The sequence below is a fragment of the Euwallacea fornicatus genome, chromosome 25 (assembly GCF_040115645.1).
Source record: "Euwallacea fornicatus isolate EFF26 chromosome 25, ASM4011564v1, whole genome shotgun sequence".
Lineage (NCBI taxonomy): Eukaryota > Metazoa > Arthropoda > Insecta > Coleoptera > Curculionidae > Euwallacea > Euwallacea fornicatus.
The window spans coordinates 3,360,370-3,381,939 of record NC_089565.1 but is presented as its reverse complement, the minus strand read 5'-3'; the positions used below and the strand labels follow the sequence as shown (position 1 = coordinate 3,381,939).

Here is a 21,570-nt window from a genome sequence, read left to right as displayed (position 1 = left end):
TATAATCTTTACCTGTAAATCGATTATTTTACATTAACAAATTCCATTAAACCAGTGCTAGATAACTGCTCCAGTTATTAACAAGGTAATTTTAGTTTTAACAACTTCAAAATCATATTCATTCATATGTATCCTTGTGTAATGAGTTTGAAGCACTTATCGCTTTAAAAAAGGGAAACGAAATATATTGAGGAATCTATCTTTTCTATCTTTCCCCAATGGCAAATTATAACTTTCTATTACCAAAAACATCTCGTATAAATAAAAATAAACGTTTGTTATAACGAAAGAAGGTGAAAATTATTGCAATTTCGGAGAGAGACAAAAATGGCAACGTCGCCGCCACCGCGGATACGAAGCGAGGTAACGACGATTCATAGGAAGAATTCCCCGAATGGAATGTTTAAGTGTTTATTATTCACCTATGATGGATTTCTTTAATGGCAATTTTTAAAGAAAACCATTGGATGAAATTCTGAAAATAATTATATGTATATTAATTAACACTGTTTCTTTATCTATGACTGTTATTTTTTATGCCACTATTTAAAATGTGCCGTTAAGTTACAATTTTCAATTATTAAACTACCAACAAAGAGTTGGTGGATGGTTTCGAAGACACATTGTTGATACATTGTGGTAGCCACATAAATAAGAACCGTGATAAAGATGTATCAACTAATTTACTATAATGGAAATTTAAACAAAAATTATTGTAATTTTGCTAAAATAAATATTGGTGATACAATGTGTCTTCGTTCATACAATGTAACTTGGTGATACAATGTATGAACTGATTTACTATAATGGAAATTTAAACACAAATTATTGTAATTTTGCTAAAATAAATATTCCCTTCCGATAAATATTTCTCACATTGTTTATAAAACAATACCCTAAGATGAAATAAGCAAATTTCTCCAAATAAATGCTGGATATATGAAAACCTTTGAAAGTATAAAAGTGGTTGCTTTCGAAAGAGCCAAAATTGACAAATGATTAGGGCTTGAATCACCTAAAGGGCAGGCGCGCCCCATTCACACTTGAAACGCAAGAAAGTCCAATTTTACTTATTCTAAATTGCAATTGAAAATGATAGACCAAAAATGACTGTACCTACCTTGGTGAAGGCTGTGGAGCCGTGGAAAAACTCTACTTTCTCAACCATCCCAGAAATTGAAGACCCAACTGATGCTGTATCTCGAAGACTCTGAAGAATAATGATAGTTGCTTGCTCTAGGGGGTAGTAGAATTCTTTTCACTTCGTCGGGGTGGAACGCTTCAGTTGCACATGTTTTGACTGTGGTTTCTGTACTAAAAACAGAGGAATAGTTTTGGGTAAATTCCAATTGCAAGGGAACAGTCGATGAAACTAATGTAGTCCTCTACGAAAAGTCTTTTACTTTAGGATAATGTCAATGATAAGTTTTTAGTGCGTTAGGAGGAAGGGAAATTTTATTATTAGTTCTCATATTTCGGGAATAGAGGAGCCTATACTTTGCAAAACAGGACTTTTTGGAAGATCCTCTAGGAACGGGCTTCTTTTTTTTTCTTACCTCTTCTTTCTTCGTTCCGTAGATAGTCTTTTAATCCACAGGGATGATACCTTTTCTTATTTATTGCTTCTCAATTTTAAATGAGATTATATTTCCATTTCAAATTTAAAACTTTAAGTTAATTCCCACTTTTCTGTTAATGAAAACACAAAACGAACTTTCGCGGTTCGATTGTTGACAAGGAATGTCTTAATTGTCATTCGATATGTTCTAATATGTTTAGTGGTGTAGTTCATAGGTTTTTTTTCCAAATCAATCCTTCCGTATGCCTGTTTTTGGGGTGATGGGGGATGGTTTTAAAGGGGCGCAAGCCGTCTTAAATGCGCCTCCTACGCCTATAGGTATACAGGTGAAAAATCAAGTGGGGAAAATTGTAATTGGGCGGGGAAGAAATCTGTAAAAGATTCCGTCCCTGGACGGTAGATGGCGCATGTAGAACAAGGGAGGAAACTGTAATTTGAATGGGAAGAAATCTGTAAAAGGTTCTTCCCCTGGACGGTAGAAGGCGCGAGCAGAACAAGGAGGGGAGCTGTAATTTGGATGGGAAGAAATCTGTAAAAGATTCCGTCCCTGGACGGTAGATGGCGCATGTAGCACATGGAAGGAACCTGTAATTTGAATGGGAAGAAATCTGTAAAAGGTTCTTCCCCTGCACGGTAGATGGCGCATGTAGAACAAGGGAGGAAACTGTAATTTGAATGGGAAGAAATCTGTAAAAGGTTCTTCCCCTGCACGGTAGATGGCGCATGTAGAACAAGGAAGGGAACTGTAATTTTGACGGGAAGAAATCTATAAAAGATTCTGCCACTAGACGGTAGATGGCGGGTGTGAAATAAGGAAGGAAACTGTAATTTGGTTGGAGTAGAAATCGAAGTTAATAGATGGCGCCACACGAAAAAAAAAATCGATTACTCTTAGATAAAGGAAAAATATCAATTGTTCGTTTTAGAAATGAAACAAACTACCCAGCATAAAAATTTAATAAACTCTCAAAATAACCGATAACGAGACATCGCTAGAAATTCAAATGGCAATGGATTTTTGTTTTCTTTTTCACCTTCTCCTAGTTAAGAGTATTATATTCTCTCTGTCGACGACTGGCACGATATGAACGCTTTTCAATTGTAATTAACGACAAAACGTTTTCGTTTTGAAATGTACATTTTAAAGAAATTTCCGCGTTTCGGTTTAGAAAGTGCTATTTGGTAAATTATAATGTTGTCCTCGCCCGAATAAACTTTCGGTGCTTCCAGGCCGAAACACTATACCACCGGTAAGGACTCGACAAATACGTTTGCTATTTTAAAAATAAGAACAAATCGATCGGAAAAGAAGTCGGAGTTTTGACGAAAAAACGATCGTGTAGAATTTATTACGTTCTGATAGTCATTGATATTTGTAATGATGATGATGACGACGACAAAGCCACTGTCCACCTTACTGTGGTGTCACCATCTTTCCCGAACAAATCCTACTCCGCCAATTGTCAAGATTTCGTGATTGTTATTAATAACGTGCTTTTGCTTAATGTACTCTACACTTACACAAAAAAACAAATGTTAGAAACCGCTAGACTTGCCTACGTAAGAGCCAATATTTACAAATGGTTTTGGCTTCCCAAATCGGAGGTGCTCACGGTTCACACTTGAAACGCAAGAAAGTCCAATTTTACTTATCCTAAATTACAATTAAAAATGATGGACCAAAGTTGACTGTACGTACCTTGGTAAAGGCCGTGAAGCCGTGAAAAAGCCCTACTTTCTCCACCATCCAAGAAATTGAGCACCCATCCAATGCTATATCTCGAAGACTCTGAAGAATAATGATAGTTGCTAGATCTAGTGGGTAGTAGAATCCTTTTCACTTCGTCGGAGTGGAACGGTTCAGTTTCAGTACTAAGAACAGAGGAATAGTTTTGGGTAAATTCCAATTGCAGGGGAACAGTCAATGAAAATAATGTAGTCCTCTACGAAAGGTCTTCTACTTTAGGACAACATCAGTGATAAGTTTTGATTGCGTTGGGAGGAAGGGAAATTTTATTATTAGTTCACATATTTCGGGAATACGGGAGTCTACTTTTTGTAAACGAGGAATAGTTGAAAGATCCTCTAGGAATGAGTTTCCTTTTTTTTTTCTTACTTCCTCTTTCTTGGTTCTTTAGATATTCTTTTAATCGACAGGGATGATACCTTTTCTTAATTTTTACTTTTCAGTTTTAAATTAAATTATATTTTTATTTCAGATCTAAAAGTTGAAGCCAATTTCCACTTTTTTGCTAATGAAAACAAATGACGAACTTTCGCGGTCCGATTACTGACACGCGAACGTCATAATTGTCTTCGATTTTTTGGGACTTCGGACAGTTACAGTGAAAACAACTCTGGTCGTGTTCACGAGAATGATTCACAGAGGGCGCCAGAAAGATAAAAAAAAAGTAACTTTGCTAACGGTTTGGAATGGAGTTCATAGATGTCGATATACAAAGGTATGTAACTTTGCTATTATTTGAACCTCGAATTCCTAGATGGCGCCATTGATGCAAAATTATCCACTCATAATTAGGGGAAGATTAGGAAAATATTCATTGTCAGGTTTGATGTTAAAATAAACTCTCAAAAGTAAAGAATTCTTAAAATGACCGATGACTATACTCCGCCAATGAGGAATCACTAGAAATTCATGTAGAAATGAGTTTATTTTCTTTCTCACCTCCTAGTTAAGTAGATGTTTTCTTCGTTGTCGACTGAAAACGTTGTTCTTTCACCCGCTGAACACTGAACATAGAAGTTTTAAGATATCGACGAATATAAAGATGAAAACCTTATATTTATGGAAAATATAGAATCTGCAACGTAGTTGCGTATATTTAATACCCTTAATAACACTTAGACATAATGACTGTTAAGGATAACAAAGTGGCAATTCATCGAGAACTTACAAGGAGGAGTTAGTTACGGGTTATTCCAGACACATGTATATTCTAGGAATTGAGAATAGCTTCATCTGCAAACACTGCCGTGCCAAAAAGGAATCATCGTAGCATTAGGATTTTTGTAACAGTGTCGTTTTCGTTCTAAAGAATTTGAGATTCCTGAAATAGGACAGGATTTTCTCCTTCTTAAAGAGTTCCGGTCATTTTACGAAGAAGGGGGTTCACATGTAGTGAAAATGGGTTGATTCGGGAACAAAAAGGTTCTCTAAAGACCTAATCGTAGAGCTTCCCTTTGAGAAATAAGGAAGTTATTATGGGCCGAATCATTGAAATTTTATTACAGCTTAAAGGCATTTTAAGTGTGTAATTTTTGACAATTTATGATTGCAGTTTGAAGTGAGAGGGCTTAAATAAACACTAACAACGTAATGATAATAGTTTATTATTTAGGATCTAGTTTTTGTACTAAATATATAAGTACCCTATATAAAAATACATCACTCTACACACAGTTTACTTATATAGACATGATTACATGTACCTATACGTTATATGGAGAAACCGTAATACCTGAAATTCATTTTACTGAACAAATTCTTATTTGGCTTTACCTACTATAATAGAAAATCGTGCAAAATTTAATCAAAACTTTATTCGATATCGGTTAGAGGTAAACAGGAAAATACTTCCAAACTGCTTTGTGATTTTTGATGACTTATTTAAGATTTTTCAGAATAATCCACTAGGTAATTTCTACCGTGGTATTCCTCAACTTATGCTTAGATTACCGAGATATTAAATATGCAAATTTGATCAACATTAAGGACTAAAAGTGAGTATCTATGAAGAGAACCTCTTTTCACATATACATTTCACATTATATCACATCGTACATGAACTGTACTAAACATTTATAATTCGTTCAGGTCTTATTATTACCTTCAAAAAACTAAGAAAGTAATGTCTCACAATTATTTTTCAATATATATATTTACAAAAAATGTCAAGCCTAAACTGCGTCGATCCTTGATTTGGTTGCCTTAAGTATATTTTGATGTATGTAATAAATTAATCTTTATACAGAGACAGCATCGAATGCCCGCAATATACATAATATACAAAAAATAATAAATAATAATGATGAGGAGATTTATGAAGAAAGTAAATACAACGAGAAATGATATAGTAAAAGTAACCCCAAGCGGATTTCCGACTCGACAATTTCACATATTCACGCCTTCAATGAATTGTCAATAATACGTTGGAACATTGATTCAGGTACAATATGGTTCATTTCATCTGGTAGACCATATAAGTTTTATAATTATTGCACCATCGGAAGCGTTGCACGTGCCAACCACGTACATATCCTTGTTCCATGAGCGATCGCTTGGACTAAGTTTGGTATTTGGACTTTAAAAACACCAATTATATATAGTCATCCATTTTTTTCTAATGGATTACATTATTCGCTGCGACAGCGACACTCGGATGTTTCGTTTTTCAGATAATGAGACCAATTGTAGTTAACTCTTTTTACGAAATTTACTTTGACGCAGAAAAACATTTTTTAAAAGTTGATAAAAATAGTTTTTAAAAGCAAATTCATCAAACTCTACTAACTTTCATCATCCTAAAACTAGACCTCGTAGCTCCGTTGGTGTCCGTCTCATCCTCAGCCACTGCCTCCAGCCTATCCTCAATGGAGCAACTGCGAGAGCTGCTTGTCGAACTAAATTCATCCAAAAAATCGAAGGAAGCTACCGCCTCCCTCTCCTTTTCGCCGTAGCGGACGAAAAAGTCGGATCGTCCGATGATGCTAGGTCTGGGCGGAGGGACGGATGCACGCACCACGGCTACCGGCGTAAAATCGGGTCGCGCAGCTTTGGCTGCAAGCAGGCGCAACGTTTCAGTCGTTTCACACAGTTGTCTCCGTCATCGGGGTGCATGGTGCCGAGGCAGAAGCTTTAAAATCCCCAACATTTGTACTGAGGTACTTTATGCAATAAATTTTGGGGATTTTCTTCGGGAGTGTGTAGTCAAGGAGAGGGAATTGGTATTTACAGATCTGAGATGGAAGAGGAATGAAAGGGTGCATTAGGAAAAAATGCAGCATATCCAAGAATAGAATGCACTGTATGAGGACATGAAAAATTGAAGATGCAAAGCAAGATAAATTAGAGAAAAGTACAAATTTTTTGCTAAACTCTCTCACATTCAAAATGAATACTTATTCTATTCAATTTCTAAATTTCGACTATTCTCCCATATATACAAAAAGGTTAATTAGAGATGTTGCTAAATTTTTAAAACCAAGTTTAGTTTATCGTTGTCGTATTCGACCCTTGATAAAGTAGCATCACTGCACTTTTTGTGTGCAGGTCATTATCGTTATCTTTTTAAATAGGTCGAGAGGAAAATCTACATGGGTAACAATATATTTCAGTGCAATGTTAACGACGTAAGTTAGACATTTCTTTTATTGCATTTTGGGTAAAAAATCTCTTTTACTGAATTCATTGAGTCTAGTTTAGCTAGAAGAACTGGATAATTAAGTAGTGCGAGAATTTATATTTCGTCAGAATTTAAGAACATTATTTCGATGAGCATAAAAATGCGCAACTTTTCCCTTATTTCACTGAATTCACTCCCTTTGTTGCTTTTTAAGTCCCCATACCTTGGATTGTTACCATGGACCAACTGTATAAATAAGAGAAAATAATAGAAACACCAATATGTTGTATTAGTAGGGAAAATAATAAAATCTACTCTACGAAATAAATAACTATCTAGAACTAATAAAATTATACCGGGTGATAGGTACAGAGAATTGGGCTTAATGGATATCTCTATCGTCTTTAATACACTCATCAACCATAAAAAAACAACAACAATTTAACAAAATATGATCGCATGCAATTTTTTTTGTCGAATTTTTAAATTCCTTTTTAGCAAATCAGAGTACATTTTTTCACAATTAATAAAATCATTAAGTTTTTTTTTTTAAGAAAGCTGAATGCACGTATGGTAACATATAGGAGAATATCAAATGATGGTCTTTTAATCTAAATTCGGAACACCCTGCGATGAAATTTTACACGTAGTTACATATAAGTGAAAATCGCTTTGGGCTGCTAACTACGGAATACGTCAGATGTTTGTCTAACATGTCGAATGCATTAAACTTGAGTTTAACTTATTCTTTGTAAATTATGTTCTGAATCATATTGACGTCTCCGCAGGTTCTAAAGATATTTAATTGAATATTTATTGAATCTCGACGGTGTGAAAAACTAAAAATTGTAACAAACACAAATGAAGTAAAAGCCGCGTCTAAAAAAAGTAAAATGTTTAATTGAAGGGAAAAATTATTAAATCATTCAAAATATGAGGTCGAAAAAACATTATAAATAAAATTTTTAAATAATTTATATGGAAAATGTTAATAGTGTGCGATACTATTAACATACGTGAAATCAAATAGGAAATGTCCTGTTGAGGACCAAATTCCTGTTTTCCAAAATACTTTGTGACTCAATTTATTGGTAGAGGCTCAGGAATACGATCTTGTATTTATCTAAGCTTATTCCAAATATGTTCTATTGGGGTCACATCTGGATTTAATATTAATTAGTACACGGTAGAAATATTTGCATTGTTGGGCTTTATCCTGCATTAGAACATATCCCGAACATATCTATCCCCCACATATCGTCTTCAACAATATTAGCATAAGGGAAAACTAATCAAAATTAGTAAAGTTTCAGTTTTTCAGACCCCTGAGATGCAATACCTATTTTGTGTTCCTCATATTGATTATGCATTCTGTTGACGAAAATCTGAAGAATTTTCCTTTCATCTGTAAAAAGAAATTTGAAAAATGGACAAAAATATAAAAGTTGCATAAAACCATATTTTGTTAATATTTATACTGTTGGGTTTTTAGTGTTGCTGAGTGTATAACTGTTTGATATTTAAAAATTAAGTTTAAAGTAAAAATGCAAATATTCAAAGAATTTTATTACTACAGGTTTAACCCAAAGTTTTTGATTTCAAATACAAAAAGACGCGTATTTTTCCATTTCCAATTCAAATATCTAAAATTCAAAATTTGTGTCTCTAATCTTTATATTAAAAATGGCGCTATATTAAAAAAAAACAATTGAAAGTAAGACTATTGAAACTTTAAAAATTGACATTCGATGTCAAAATAGCGAAACAATTATTAAAACACCAATTAAAAAGAAATCAAACGTGAATACAATTTGAGCTTTCGAAACATGCTCTTTATATTGCTAATATGATCCTGAATATTGAATTGTCAAACCTGAATGAAAAAGAAATTTTTGAGACGCAGAAAATGAACGCTGGTTTTGTATTTAAAATTTGTGGGCTTTTTTTTGTCTAAAAATATTAAAAATTTATAGAATTATATTAACTGCTAGAACATGCTTGTATGCACCGCACTCTGTTCCTTGGGGCCTCTGGTATTGATAAAGATACGATTCGAAAGGAGGAAAAAACTGCGATTTTAAACACTATGGGTGTGAGGTACTTCAGTAAAAATGCTCGGGATTGTACGTGTAATTTGCATGTTATTATTAATTTAGTGGGACTGTTGTCGTCTTGTTCGAAGAACATATTCTACAATAAATTTATCTGAAGGTTAACGCTAGCTAAACTACACTAGTCATGCAATGCTAAGTTAAGCAAAAATTTTTGATGACTAAAGCTAAGTTATTGATCTTGCAATCTATAGTCATTTAAATTAAATACACCTACAGGATGTTTTAAAATGGAAAATTTTGCAAACACCCTGTATGTATGTAGATCTCGTTATATTTAAGGCAAAAATTATTCACGTTGTGAAACAAAAAATATTAAGAATTTTAGGAAAAGTAGACTATTACTGGAGCCTTCAATAGATCTTTTTTGAAAAATATAGATAATTTTAAAAACATACAGACCATTATTGGAGCTTTCAACTAATTTTTTTCCTTAAAATCTAATCATTCAAAAGGTCAATATACTTGGAAGACCAAAAGTCTCGTATAAATTTATTAAATATTGAAGTAAATATATTTCATGAAAATGCTGGAACACGTCAAATATTGTTTTTCGTTTGTATTTTTTGACGAAACAGACATGTGTATAGAATTGTGCATATAATGGATAAATATACTTTCTTTTTTTTTATGGAAACCCATTTATATTTTGACGTTTTTGAGTTCTTTCAGAAATTTTGAACTTATTTCATCTGACATAACCATATCTAAATTCACCAGTTTTCGAAAATAATTACAAAAAATAAAAATAACGATAGAACTATTAATATTTAAAAGAGAACAATATAAACTACTATAATCTAATATATTAAACGTTCGAAATATCCCCTGTTCATCTAACTCTAACGGAAACTACCTTGACAGTAGGCAAGGTGCAATTTAAATCTCTCAAGATTTTTTAAAAACTATTTGAGGAGGTATTTATTAGCCTTCTTGAGTAACTTTATTTTTTAACCTTTCTATATTGTTGAATTCATTTAAATATACCCTATGTTTCAGATAATCTCATAAAAATAGTCTATATGAGTGAGGTTAGACGATCTCGCAGGCCGCTCTAATTGCCCCCTTCACCTAACAACGATTGTATTATTATTACTGCACATATGGGCATGTCACATGAAGTATGTTAAGAATTTCTTAAATAACTCAAAAACGTCATACTATATATGGGGTTCCATGAGAAAAAAAGGAAAAGTAAATTTATCTGCTACATGGGTAACTTTGTATACATATATGTTACGGCAAAAAATGCCTGACTAAAAACAATTTTGTTGTGTTGCAGCATTTTTATAAAAAATATTTCCTTCAATGTTCAACGAATTTATGCGGAACTTTTGGTTCTCTATGTACATATATCTGACCAATGCATGTGGTCATGCAATTAAGTCTCAAACATATTGGGGCCGCTTGAACCATTGGCCTCATGCGTTGAGTCCTCGCTCGCGAAAGTTATCGCGTGATACTTTTTTTTTCATTATGAAGAAATTCTTCAAAAGGACGTCCAGCTTGATGTTTTTCTTTCAATTGAACAGTGTGGGAGTTGCCAAGGCACCTGCCCTCTAAGAGAACCTTGGAAATGAAAGAACCATTCTTCGTCTCTGAAGACGCCAATATCGTTTTTTTTTTCTTTTTTTACTGGTCTTCCTCTACTATTTCCGTTTTGATCTTTTATGGCACGTGAGGGACAATTTGTACTGTACTTCGGCCCGGTATTTTTTTGCACCGGTGTACTTTTTACGGTGATGCAGAAGGTCCCGCACGTTTTTTTTATATTTATCTGCACGTTAACCCATCCTTTTGCTAACCGCGCCCTCTATCACTCTATTTCGATAACTAGACATGAACCCGCAAAGCAACGTGCTACGTTGATAGGTATTGCGCGACGTGATATTGCAATACAAATGCCCTTATTTAAATTTCATCGTCAACTTTTCGTACGGATTCATTAGAAAACCATCGCTCATGCGGTACCAGTGTGTTCGAGGGCTTACAGATTTTAGACTATACGGTGTAATTACAAAACGAGCCCTACCATACCTTTCTTTTGCCTGTGATATTTATGTATCCTATGGAGATGTCCATAATCTGGTGGGTCTTCAGTAGAATCACTTGCCACACTACCTCCACAGGAAGACGTTGGTGATGAGTCGCTTGAAACTGAGGCCATCATAACATCCAGGAGATTTGCTCTTGCCTGTGAATTACAATTTAATTAAAGCTACAATATGCACGTGTGCGTTAATTAAAAATGTAAAAAAAAAGTTTTTCAATACCTTTGGATCTGTTAAGTCAATGTCTTTCTCCACATGAATCCAACCAGTAGGTCTGCAAGCCTGATCCAATTTAGGATTGGGGACTCTGTCATTTGCATCAGAACCATGGTTTTCATCTCCATTTTTTATCATGCGATTTAGTTCGTCTATGACATCTTTTGAGGTGGCCCTTTCATGAAAACTCATGGCTCTATGCGGGGGACCTTCAATAATGTTACTGAGCACGCCTGAAGCACTCTGAGGCAGCTTTTCTGATGTTATGATATGTTGAGATGGGGAGCTGCTTTGGGTCACCTGGACGACTTTCTATAATACAGAAAATCATAGTTCCTTTACTGTTATTTGCTATAACTAAGAACCTAAAAATCCGAAAACTTTTACAGCTAAAATGCAAACAATGTACGAGATGAGAATTAAAGCGAACTTTGTGATAATTAAAACTAACAATGAGCTCCTGCTTTTGACTTGAATACTTAGTTTTACTGGAGTCGTAAAACGGATATAAAGCGGTAATGTCGACGCGTTCTTGTTTTAAGAGGCTTGGCATTAAGCAGATCTTTAAAAGTTATCCATAAAACTTTTGTTGCTGCTGAGTGTATACAGGGATATTGGTTCGTAAGTGGATTGCATTCCTCTAGAGTCCTTTATCGAGATAGTGGAGTTTTCATTCAATCAATATATAAATCAATAAAAAAAAGATGTCTACCAGCAATTGTACACGGTATTCAAATAAGGAAGAACGCTGGCTACATCCGGAAAACTATTTATTATGGAAACTGGAGAAAAAAATGTCATAACTAAATCATCCGTGAGAAAGTGCTGAAAAATATTTTCAAGTTTGTAACTGTATCGGTAGGTGTCGTTTTTACATGATTACTCGATAAAAAGCGATTTTTTGTAAAATTTATGGGGGACACGTATATTTTAAATGTAAAATATCTCTTTTTGAGACAATTTACCACAACTTCTGTAGAAAGGTTTGTTTTTTAATTTTTGAAACTAAAGAGCGGAGAAAACTTTTAATGTCAGTTCAAAAAATGTTTTCTCGCGATTAACTAAACATAAAACTTCTACTGTACTGTAATAACTTGTTGGAAAGGTTTTTTTTTGCAAGCTATAACGTGGCGATTATGTCATATCATGTTTGTCCAACACAAAATCGCTAGATGGCACTATTTGAAAATCATAGTAATTTTTTAAGCTATTTCAGAAAACTTAAATGGAAATGTATAATTTTTATTGCATCATGCAAAAGAGCATCAAAATTTGCTTAATATAGCCAAAACCCAGTGCAAATAGTGTAGTAAATAGTAGTGAATTACAGCAAGTTGAAAAAAGGACTTTCAAATGCATAAAATAGTGTCTTTGTGACCATTGCGCTAGACGTAATATCCAGCAGAAAACAATATTTATACAATAACCATCAAATAATGAGGATTGTAAACAAATTTAATTGAATAAAGAATTTACCTTAGGTTTCGGTTTATTGCTTTTGTGCGGAATTTTACTCTTTGGTATCCTTGTTTCCTGGAGATTTTCTTTATTGTTGTTATTATTGTTATTTACAATGGTCCTGGCCGGACTAACTGGAATCCTGGATGGAGTCTTCCTCCGTGGTATTTTGGAGGCGATTGTGTCAGGAGTGCTCACACTTGAACTCCGAGATTCACTGACGCAGCTTACCCCACTAATACTACTTTCAGTTGGTTGGATTAAATTACTAGTGTTTAAAGCTACATTATCACTATTTACAACATGGAGACTGTTTTGATCACTAACTACGTCTGGGTCCAAAACACTACTTTGATAATCGAGAGAGTTCAGTTCCACATTCACGCTACTACAAATGTCCACAGGATGATCGCTGATGTTGGAGCAGTTTTCACTTTCAACGTCCAGTTGAGTGGCTACGCAAATTTCTTCGGCATAAGACAGTTTATCGCTAATTTCGCATTTTTCCCTTTCCTTTTCCTTCAATTCGAATTCCTCGCATAGCTGCTTTAAAGTTACATAATTCTCGTTGTCACTGCATTTTGATTCGCTTTTTGGGAGACTGTAGTTGCTGTCCGTGTTTTTAATTTCCTCTAATCGTTGAGGAGGACCTGAGAGGGCGAAGAAAAAATCCTGAACGATTTTAGATTAATAAACTCAAAACAAACCTTCGATGTTGAATTCCTTAGTTACATCAGTGACCGATCGAGGTCTGTCTTTGCAGTGCGCGTACTTTTGCTGTTCTGCAAGGAATGTCAGGACATTCTGCAAAGTCGCATCTCGGTCTCCGTTTTCACTTAAAGCTCCACCAACACTTCTGGAAGACGTCGAAGCTAAACTCTTCGTACTTTCAAATTTCACCAACCTAAAATGAAATCTAAGTTTTCCAAATCGTAATGGAATTTTGAGCTTAGATATGATGGTATCTTAGAGCAGTTAACGGTGAACTCTTCGTATATAAACGTTGAGCATGAATAAAAACACACCAAAAGGAGACAAAAATCTAAGATTTATCTGAATTGTTTCATTTTATTACCTATAAAAATCTCTAGTAAAATCAGTTCCAATTTGAGGTAGTTCTCCAGTGTCATCACTAGCTGCAGAAGATCGTTTCGAGCAAGTCTCCGGTTCATGGGAATGACAGCAGTCCGAACCTCCACTAGACCAACTATTGTCCGGTGAAATTTGCAGATGCACAGCGTCGGATACTGCATACGGCCATTGTTTCTCTCCATTGGGACTGTCCATTAGAAGAGTAACCAACTCTCTCCCTTCCTTATCCATCATGTAACTGGAGTTGTTCCAGAGACATTCATTTGAATCTTCTTCCAACTCTAGGGCGTTGTTTTCTTGTATACTTGGTAATGTTGAAATTGAGATTTGACCTAATTTTAAATAAGAATAATAGGTACTGTCATTTTGTTGTCTTACAATTAATGTTTTCAGTAATATTCCATGAGGTCACGCATAAAAAAGAAACCATAACTCCTTAGTGCAGCGTTTAAGTTCATTTATCAATCTTTAGAGAGGACCCTGATGTTTGATGTTACATTAATATTTTTTTAATTCAGACATATTCAAGAGTTGAACAATTTTTATTTTAAAATGGTATCCGTCACTGGTGCATCGAAAAGTCTATATTTTAGGATTTTTCTCACAATAAGGTTTACGTACTTCTTAAATTGGAACCTCTTGGAGACACTTCTGATATTTGATAATTATATCAAATGAATTCAAAGTCGAAGATTTCAGTCGCGCACCAAAAGGTGAAGTCTTATATAAGTGGTACACAGGATGAGTTTTTTTTGTGTGCCACCAATATAACTCTGAAGTTATCAGTTAAAAAAAAATTGGCATTATCATTGTTTCAATTCAAGGTCACCTTCAGGTTCTAAGCAAAGTTAACTTTGATTTTTCAAATGAAAATCCCACATTTTTGTCACAGATTTTGATTTATTGTTGAAAACAAACATGTTTACACTTGAAAAATTTTTTTAATTTAATTTATAGTTTTGGAAGAATTTAGCAATTTTTAAGAATTTTTTTTCAACGAAAAATGTTTCTATCAATACATTCAATAGAAAAAATAAAAAAGAAATATAATAAATAGATATTCTATCATTTTTTTTACTCGCAGTCACACTTGATTACAGTATCAATTCAATTGTAAAATAATAAACATTTTAAAATAGCAATGCGTTTTTCAAAAGACGAACAAATTGGTATTATTTTTGTTTATGGCGAATCAGGTAGAAGTCCCACTGCAACTGTGCAGCTTTATGCTGAGCGTTTCCCACAAAACGTAGTTCCATCGTCGACTTTTGTCATTAAAATTGTGAGTCTATTTCGAGCAATAGAAAATGCTGAAATGCAAAAAAGTACTCTCAAAGGCTGTCGTTGGAAACAAAGACTGAAATTGGTATTTTAGCTGTCGTTGCACTTGATCCACAGGTAAGTTGACGTCAGCGAGCGGAAGAACCTGATGTATCAAGCAGTATCTCTCAATTTTGAAAAATCGTCAGTTTCATCCTTAAAATTTTTTTCTTTGTGAAGATGTTCAAAATCGAGTTTTCTTTTTTACTTGAGTTCAAAGAAAAATCAAACAAATTGATGTTTTTTTTCCACGAATATGTTGATTTCGGACAAGTCTAGATTCACAAACCATGTGCAAGTTAACATTCCCACAACATGCATTACTGCGTTGTTGAAAACCTCTATTGGTTACGAGAGTTGAAAACTAGCGTCCATGAACTGTAAATCTTTGATGTGGCATTGTGCGCGAACATTTAATTGGCCCTTTTTTTATCGATGGAAATCATAATGCTGCAAAGTAACTCGATTTTTTAACAAATGATTTGCTAATACTTTTTGAAGAAATAATTCTACATCGACGAATGACCTGGCCAGGACATCCACCCAACTTAACATATCCGTATTTCTTTCTTTGAAGGTACTTAAAAGAAATTGCTTACTCTGAATTGCCAAAAATTGCTAAAAACATGAAAGAAAGTATAAAAGTAGCTTACCGTAACATTCCACCAGAAAGATTTTTCAATATTCAACCTTTATTTAAAATGAAAATCGTTAAATGTATTGAAATAGAAAGATATCATTTTGAACATTTATTTTATTGAATTTATTTAAAAAAATTAAGTTTTTTTTAATCCTTTCTGTTCAATATATTGATACAAGCATTTTTCGTTGAAAGACAAATTCTTTAAAAATATCAATTTGTTCCAAAACTATCAATTTAATAAAAAAACGTTTCAAGTAAAACCAAGTTTGTTTTCCATAATAAATCAGAATCTGTCAAGAAAATATGGGGTTTCCTTTTAAAAAAACAAAGTTGACTTTGAGTAGAACCTAAAGGTGACCTTGAATCAAAACAGCGATGATGCCTAAAGTTTTCTCCTTTCACATAACTCTTTTTCATTAGAAACTTTTTTTTGTAAAACTGATAACTTCAGAGATATTTACGTGATACATTTGAAAAACTTACTCTAGTGCTCTGCAAAATAATTTTAAAAAAATGCTAATAGATCTATGGTTATAAACGTATTATTTTCGATATACAGAGTAGCAACGTTTTACATTGTTTCTTATATTTTGCATTTTTTTACGGATGCTTTGAGCTAAATTTTTGAAATTTCATACACTCTCTTTCTTTAAGACTCTTTACAAATGTCAAAACAAAATGTCAAAATCATCCATAGCGATATACAGGGTGTTATGTGCTTTGGAACAATATTATTTTGTACTCTGTCTCTCTTTTTGAAATGTTCGGCATGAATTTTGATACCACATTTAAATTCTTTCTTCAATTCTTGAGCTTTTTGGAGTCTTGCAGTATTTTCGTATCTTTCACCATTTTTGTAACGTTTGCATAAATATCTATAAATGAAAATTAAAAATCTAATGGAAGTACGGAAAAAAATAATCATCCGCCTTACTTATTAACTATTTGAAGCAATTCGTAACATTTCATCAAATTTCTTAAAATAAAAATAAATCTAAACAAAAAGAAAATTATAAAAACTGTTGAAAATGTCTTGCAAAATATGAGAAAGATGTGAAAGTTTATCACTCCGTATATCGAAGATGGTGTATTTTTTGAACCGTGGATCTATTAGCATTTTTTAAATTAATTTGCAGAGCACTATCGCTTTTTTGAAAAATATCCATGATGATATCTTACTCCTTGTATAAGCAAGGAATTGTTTATACAAGGAGTAGAAATGTATTGTAAAAGAAGGATTAAAATGTTTTTTGAAATTATCAAAGATTTTGGAAACACCCCTGCCTTTCGAGGTTTCTAATTTTAAAATAGCAATGAAATCGGAATTGTTCAATCAAGTTTCGTCCAACTTTTGTAGTATCATCTTTACCAGGCGTAGTAGCCTCAAATTTCTTCCATTGCTCCCTGAGATCGTCGTTCGAAAGGCTGAGACTCCAATCCTCTAATTCGGCACGATCGTATTCCAATTCCAGCATATCTCGATGCTGCTGTAAAGTTGATCTGGTTTCATCCAGTCTCAGCCATTGTTGGATGTACTCGGCATCCCACGTAGTACATTCCAGTCTCTCCTCAGTTGCACTGCTCCAGGAAAGTTGGGATGTTTTGTCTTCGGTGAGTTCTCCGTTAGAATTATTGCCTGAAATGCAAACTGGTGACATACATTCTATTAAATTTGATTAAAATCGCTTCCTGCCATATAAAATACACGAGGAGATGTGATTCTCGCAAAATTTGTTACTTACCAAAAAGAGCGTTTGTCCCTCTAGCCCGTCTAAGAGGATTTATTGTCTTTTCTGTAAGATCTAGCACAAAAATGGATGGACTGCTTGATATAGGCGATGTGAACGAGTAACAAGGTGTTGGCGCCGTTGTAATTTTAATGCAAAGATGTGAATCCGAGAAACTTCTCATAATGTGTTGGAAAGGGAGTATTTCTTTGCCTGGAGGGAAACTATTTCTGAAAAATAAAAACCTTCAAGAAGTTCTTAATTTCAAAGGATTCCCCACCTTTGTTTCAAATTCAGCAAATTTAATGGAATGTAAAGAATATCAGGATCTTTATTGTCAGTGACCAGTAGTCGAGTATCAGCGGACAGATCAGTTTCGTCGCTGGCCTCTTTTAGATCTTCAAGGCTTCTATGAGGCAGTGTAGCGTCGTTGGACGTCCTTGTCACATCAGCTTGGACGTCCGAGGACATCGTAGAATATCCTTCGTCCCTGTTTCCACTTTCCGGGGATTCGTTTCCGGTGGTTTCTTCCTCACTTTTCGAGCTGGATTGCGCTGTTGGAACAATGATAGTTGCTTGTGGAAACTTGTTCTTCTAAGAAGTTTTTACCAAGCACTGGCCGGGATCGCCTTATCCTAGTGGTTTGTAAAATGGGCAATTGCAAATTTAGTGAAACTGGACGTTTTGGTGGAACCCACAAAGCTGAATCCACAGCGCTTAGTGCCTCGAGCAGGCGCTTTGGTGTTACTTCAGTTCCTTTCAGTTCTGTCCACAGCTTTGTTAGGACTTGGTGTCTTTTCTTATCTTCTATGGAAAATCTAGTATCTGAAATTGCCAAATTAAAAAAGTAATTTTAACAAAGGACCATTTGACGAACCTAAAACATTTACACTATCAGCCGATAGTCTTTTCTCATCACTGGATACTAAAACTTTATCATAACTTTCAGCTTTAGGACTGTCGTCCAGAATTTCGGAGTTAAACGAATTGCAATGCTTAGTAGTCAAGCTTGTGGTTAGTAGCGCCGAAGGAGATGGTTCAGTTGGTTCATCCAAATCTATACAATGATGTTTTCCTTGCCACTGAAATGGATACCGACCATCATTTCCTTACCCTTTTCTCGACATTCTAAAGCGAGCTGTTTTGAAAATAATTCACGATGAGTTGAGGAACTTGGACTCTCTTCTCTTAGCTGATGTACCAACATGGAGGTAAGTGCACTGTTTTGAGACTCAAGTTCCTGGATTCTGTGGTTAAGGCAACCGACTTCTTCGCGAAGTCCCTGCAGAAAGCCGTAGATAATTATTTAGAGCTTCGAATATTTAATAGAAATGTTGCGATAAAGCTACAAAATATGAGGCAGAGCCAAATTAAAACCACAAAAGCAACAAAAAAAAATCTCGTGGGGAATTGCGTGATGTAGATTCGTAAAAATATAATTTTTGTGTCGTAAAAGGCCTAGCAAGAATCATGACGTAGGAACAAATGAAGTTGTTCACAAAATGGAAGTTTCAAAATAGGGACTTCACTACAGCGTTGCACTAGAAAGGGACAGCGTTTTGTTATTCGTTTTTTGTGAAGTGAAGAGGTGAAATCTATTGATATACACCACAGAATAAAGTTATAGTATAGAAACTCATGTATATCAGCAAGTACATGGATGGATTAATAATTTCAAAAACAGGGTGATTTCCGTAGCTGATTTTCCCTGACCTAGTCAAGCAAATCGTATTGTCACATTTGACTCCATTTCTACAGTTGAAGTGTTAGTGAAAGAAGATCGTCGTGTTAATCATAACGAAACCGCTGAAATTTTAAACATGAGCTATGGTTCTATACACCACATTATGGATGACATTCTCTAGTTCCATAAGTGTCAGAAAAGTAAGTGCCAAAGTAATTGACCCCAGAATTGAAACAACGACGTATTGATACTTGTAAGGAACTCTTGCGTCGCTATGAAACAGAAAAATATGTCTTTCTGACAAGAATTGTCACTGAAAATGAGTTCTGAGTGCACTATCATTAACCTGAAACCAAACCAGCAAGCAAAGAATGCCCTCACGTTTCTTAACCAAAGCCGAAAAAAAATCGCATTCAATTCTCCGCAGGAAAGATTATGGTGCCCCTGAGTTGAGATGCTAAAGGGTTAATTTTAGAAGGGCACATGCCTTAGGGATTTGAAGTTACTAGTGCCATCTTTTGCGATACGATAATGCGCGACCACATATTCGCTTGACCTTGCACCCAGCGATTACTATGTATTTGATCGCCTTAAAGAGGCTTTTGGTGGGAAGAAATTTCAAACTAATAATGATGTGTCTCAGGCGGTGCACAAATTGCTGTGCACACTATCAAACGATTTTTATTCTTCATATATTAAAGCACTTCCAAAACGATGAAAAAGGTGTAATGGGGATTACATTGAAAAATAATATATTCGTTTATGACATTATTTCAATAAATTAAGTTTAATATCGTATGTAAGGTTTTCCTTTGACCCTCCCTCGTACATAATGATTTAAACCGTAAGAAGTTTTAGCAACTCACGGTTCCAAGGATAGACCAAACTTAAATGAATTTCAGAGGAAGAAAATATTGAATACTGATTCACTTTATATACTAATGTGAGCATGGAATTAATTAGCATGTACGAGCTTTTTTGCATTCGGTGTGTTTAATTTGTATTCAAATTGTTACATGTTTCAGAAATTTTCATTTTCAGGAAAATGTGCAATTTCAATTAATATGTTTAACTCGTAGATCTAAAACATCACTTTTTCAAACAAACTATCCTGTATACGATGTGTTCAATATACAGATGTCCTACATTGGAACCTCGTAAACGCTAGAATAAACAGACTGAGAAATGGAAGAAAAGTTTCACATTGAAGGGAAATAATTTTTGTTTTTTCAAGTCAGTATTTATTACTGTTTACGAGATTCTCATGCTGGTCATTCTTATACTGAACACAATGCATTATTGCGCCTTTATTATCTATTTTTGTTCACTTTCGATTTACTTGTGGTCTTTTCAAGGAAATTTGTAATTGAAAATCACATGGAAATGTTCATAGTTTCATGAAGACGAAAAAAACAGGTGATTGCCAAAAGCGTAGTGAAGGATTAAAAGGAAAGAAGAAAGGATACCTTTTGAGCAAGCAAAGCTTTCACCACCTGATTAGCAACATCATCCAAGCATCTCTCGTATTGCTTCCTCGATTCTTCAGCGTGTCTTTTCAGGGCGGCAGTATGGGCCTGCAAAATCCCCTCAGGGTTGATTTCACGACTCACTTCTTCTAGCTGCTGCCTCAAGGTCGTGATTTCCAGATTTAGTCTGGTAATCGTGTTTTGGTATTGCTGACAACGATTCTGGAACAAAATTGCAAATCTGTTACAAAGAGTTATCGCATGGGTGCAACGTCAAAAACCCCGAAACGTGTGACGGGCCATTGAATAATTCAGCCGATTAAGGGTGGGCAAAAGTTTTTGGGATATTTCAAAGCTTTCTGCTACATTAGGCGCACGCACAGGCGGCTATCTCTTTTCACACTAATTAAACTCTGTCTTGCTCCCAGGGGAAGGAAAATGTAAAAATAATAACTTGAACTAAAAGGGGAGCTGGGATTGTTTTGTACTGATGTTCCTTTTAGGTAATGTACGTCAATAGGAATTAAATGGCCCGAAATGATAATTGTTGTGGAACTGTAACTGTATTGCTATGAAGAGAATCTCTTAATGATAAGTTTAATTTTAAAAACGAACTCAAAACCAAACGCTTTTTAATTTCCGCGATGTGTAAAATTTTCAATGTATTTGAATGAAGATTTGCATAATGGTCGCGAATATCCGTTTCAATTAATTCCAAATTTGTTTATTCAAGAATTAACAGATGTTTACTCTGTCATCCCCCAACGACCCCAGCAAAACTTAATCTCTAGTATTGTGGAAAGACGTGACTCACACCAGTTTGTTAAAGTGTTTGCAGTTGCCTTAGGTGTCAAAATACA

General features: G+C 34.5%; 1 protein-coding gene and 1 long non-coding RNA gene across 7 annotated transcripts in view; both read right to left on the bottom strand.

Annotated features, from left to right (window-relative positions):
- Positions 1 to 2,521: 2,521 nt before the first annotated feature.
- Positions 2,522 to 3,889, bottom strand: LOC136346861 (uncharacterized). Its single transcript, XR_010733379.1, has 2 exons — positions 3,279 to 3,889; positions 2,522 to 3,200 (listed from the first exon to the last, which is right to left on the bottom strand). It is a non-coding gene; the product is annotated as an uncharacterized lncRNA (long non-coding RNA).
- Positions 3,890 to 4,914: 1,025 nt separating this feature from the next.
- Positions 4,915 to 21,570, bottom strand: part of LOC136346860 (uncharacterized) — a 169,932-nt gene continuing 153,276 nt past the window's right edge. For 3 of the 6 annotated variants that reach the window (XM_066296348.1, XM_066296354.1, XM_066296353.1), the window contains 13 exons: positions 20,711 to 20,932; positions 18,674 to 18,842; positions 18,438 to 18,617; positions 18,170 to 18,385; positions 17,841 to 18,114; positions 17,576 to 17,790; positions 17,203 to 17,481; positions 13,854 to 14,202; positions 13,486 to 13,682; positions 12,797 to 13,428; positions 11,327 to 11,632; positions 11,091 to 11,247; positions 4,915 to 6,377 (listed from right to left, as the gene is read on the bottom strand). In XM_066296348.1, the coding sequence (XP_066152445.1) occupies positions 6,097 to 6,377; positions 11,091 to 11,247; positions 11,327 to 11,632; positions 12,797 to 13,428; positions 13,486 to 13,682; positions 13,854 to 14,202; positions 17,203 to 17,481; positions 17,576 to 17,790; positions 17,841 to 18,114; positions 18,170 to 18,385; positions 18,438 to 18,617; positions 18,674 to 18,842; positions 20,711 to 20,932 (3,477 nt within the window). In that variant the 3' untranslated portion in view covers positions 4,915 to 6,096. Of the gene's footprint in view, positions 6,454 to 11,090; positions 11,248 to 11,326; positions 11,633 to 12,796; positions 13,429 to 13,485; positions 13,683 to 13,853; positions 14,203 to 17,202; positions 17,482 to 17,575; positions 17,791 to 17,840; positions 18,115 to 18,169; positions 18,386 to 18,437; positions 18,618 to 18,673; positions 18,843 to 20,710; positions 20,933 to 21,570 lie in introns of all 6 variants that reach the window. The other 3 variants (XM_066296349.1, XM_066296351.1, XM_066296352.1) reach the window with 3 other exon arrangements.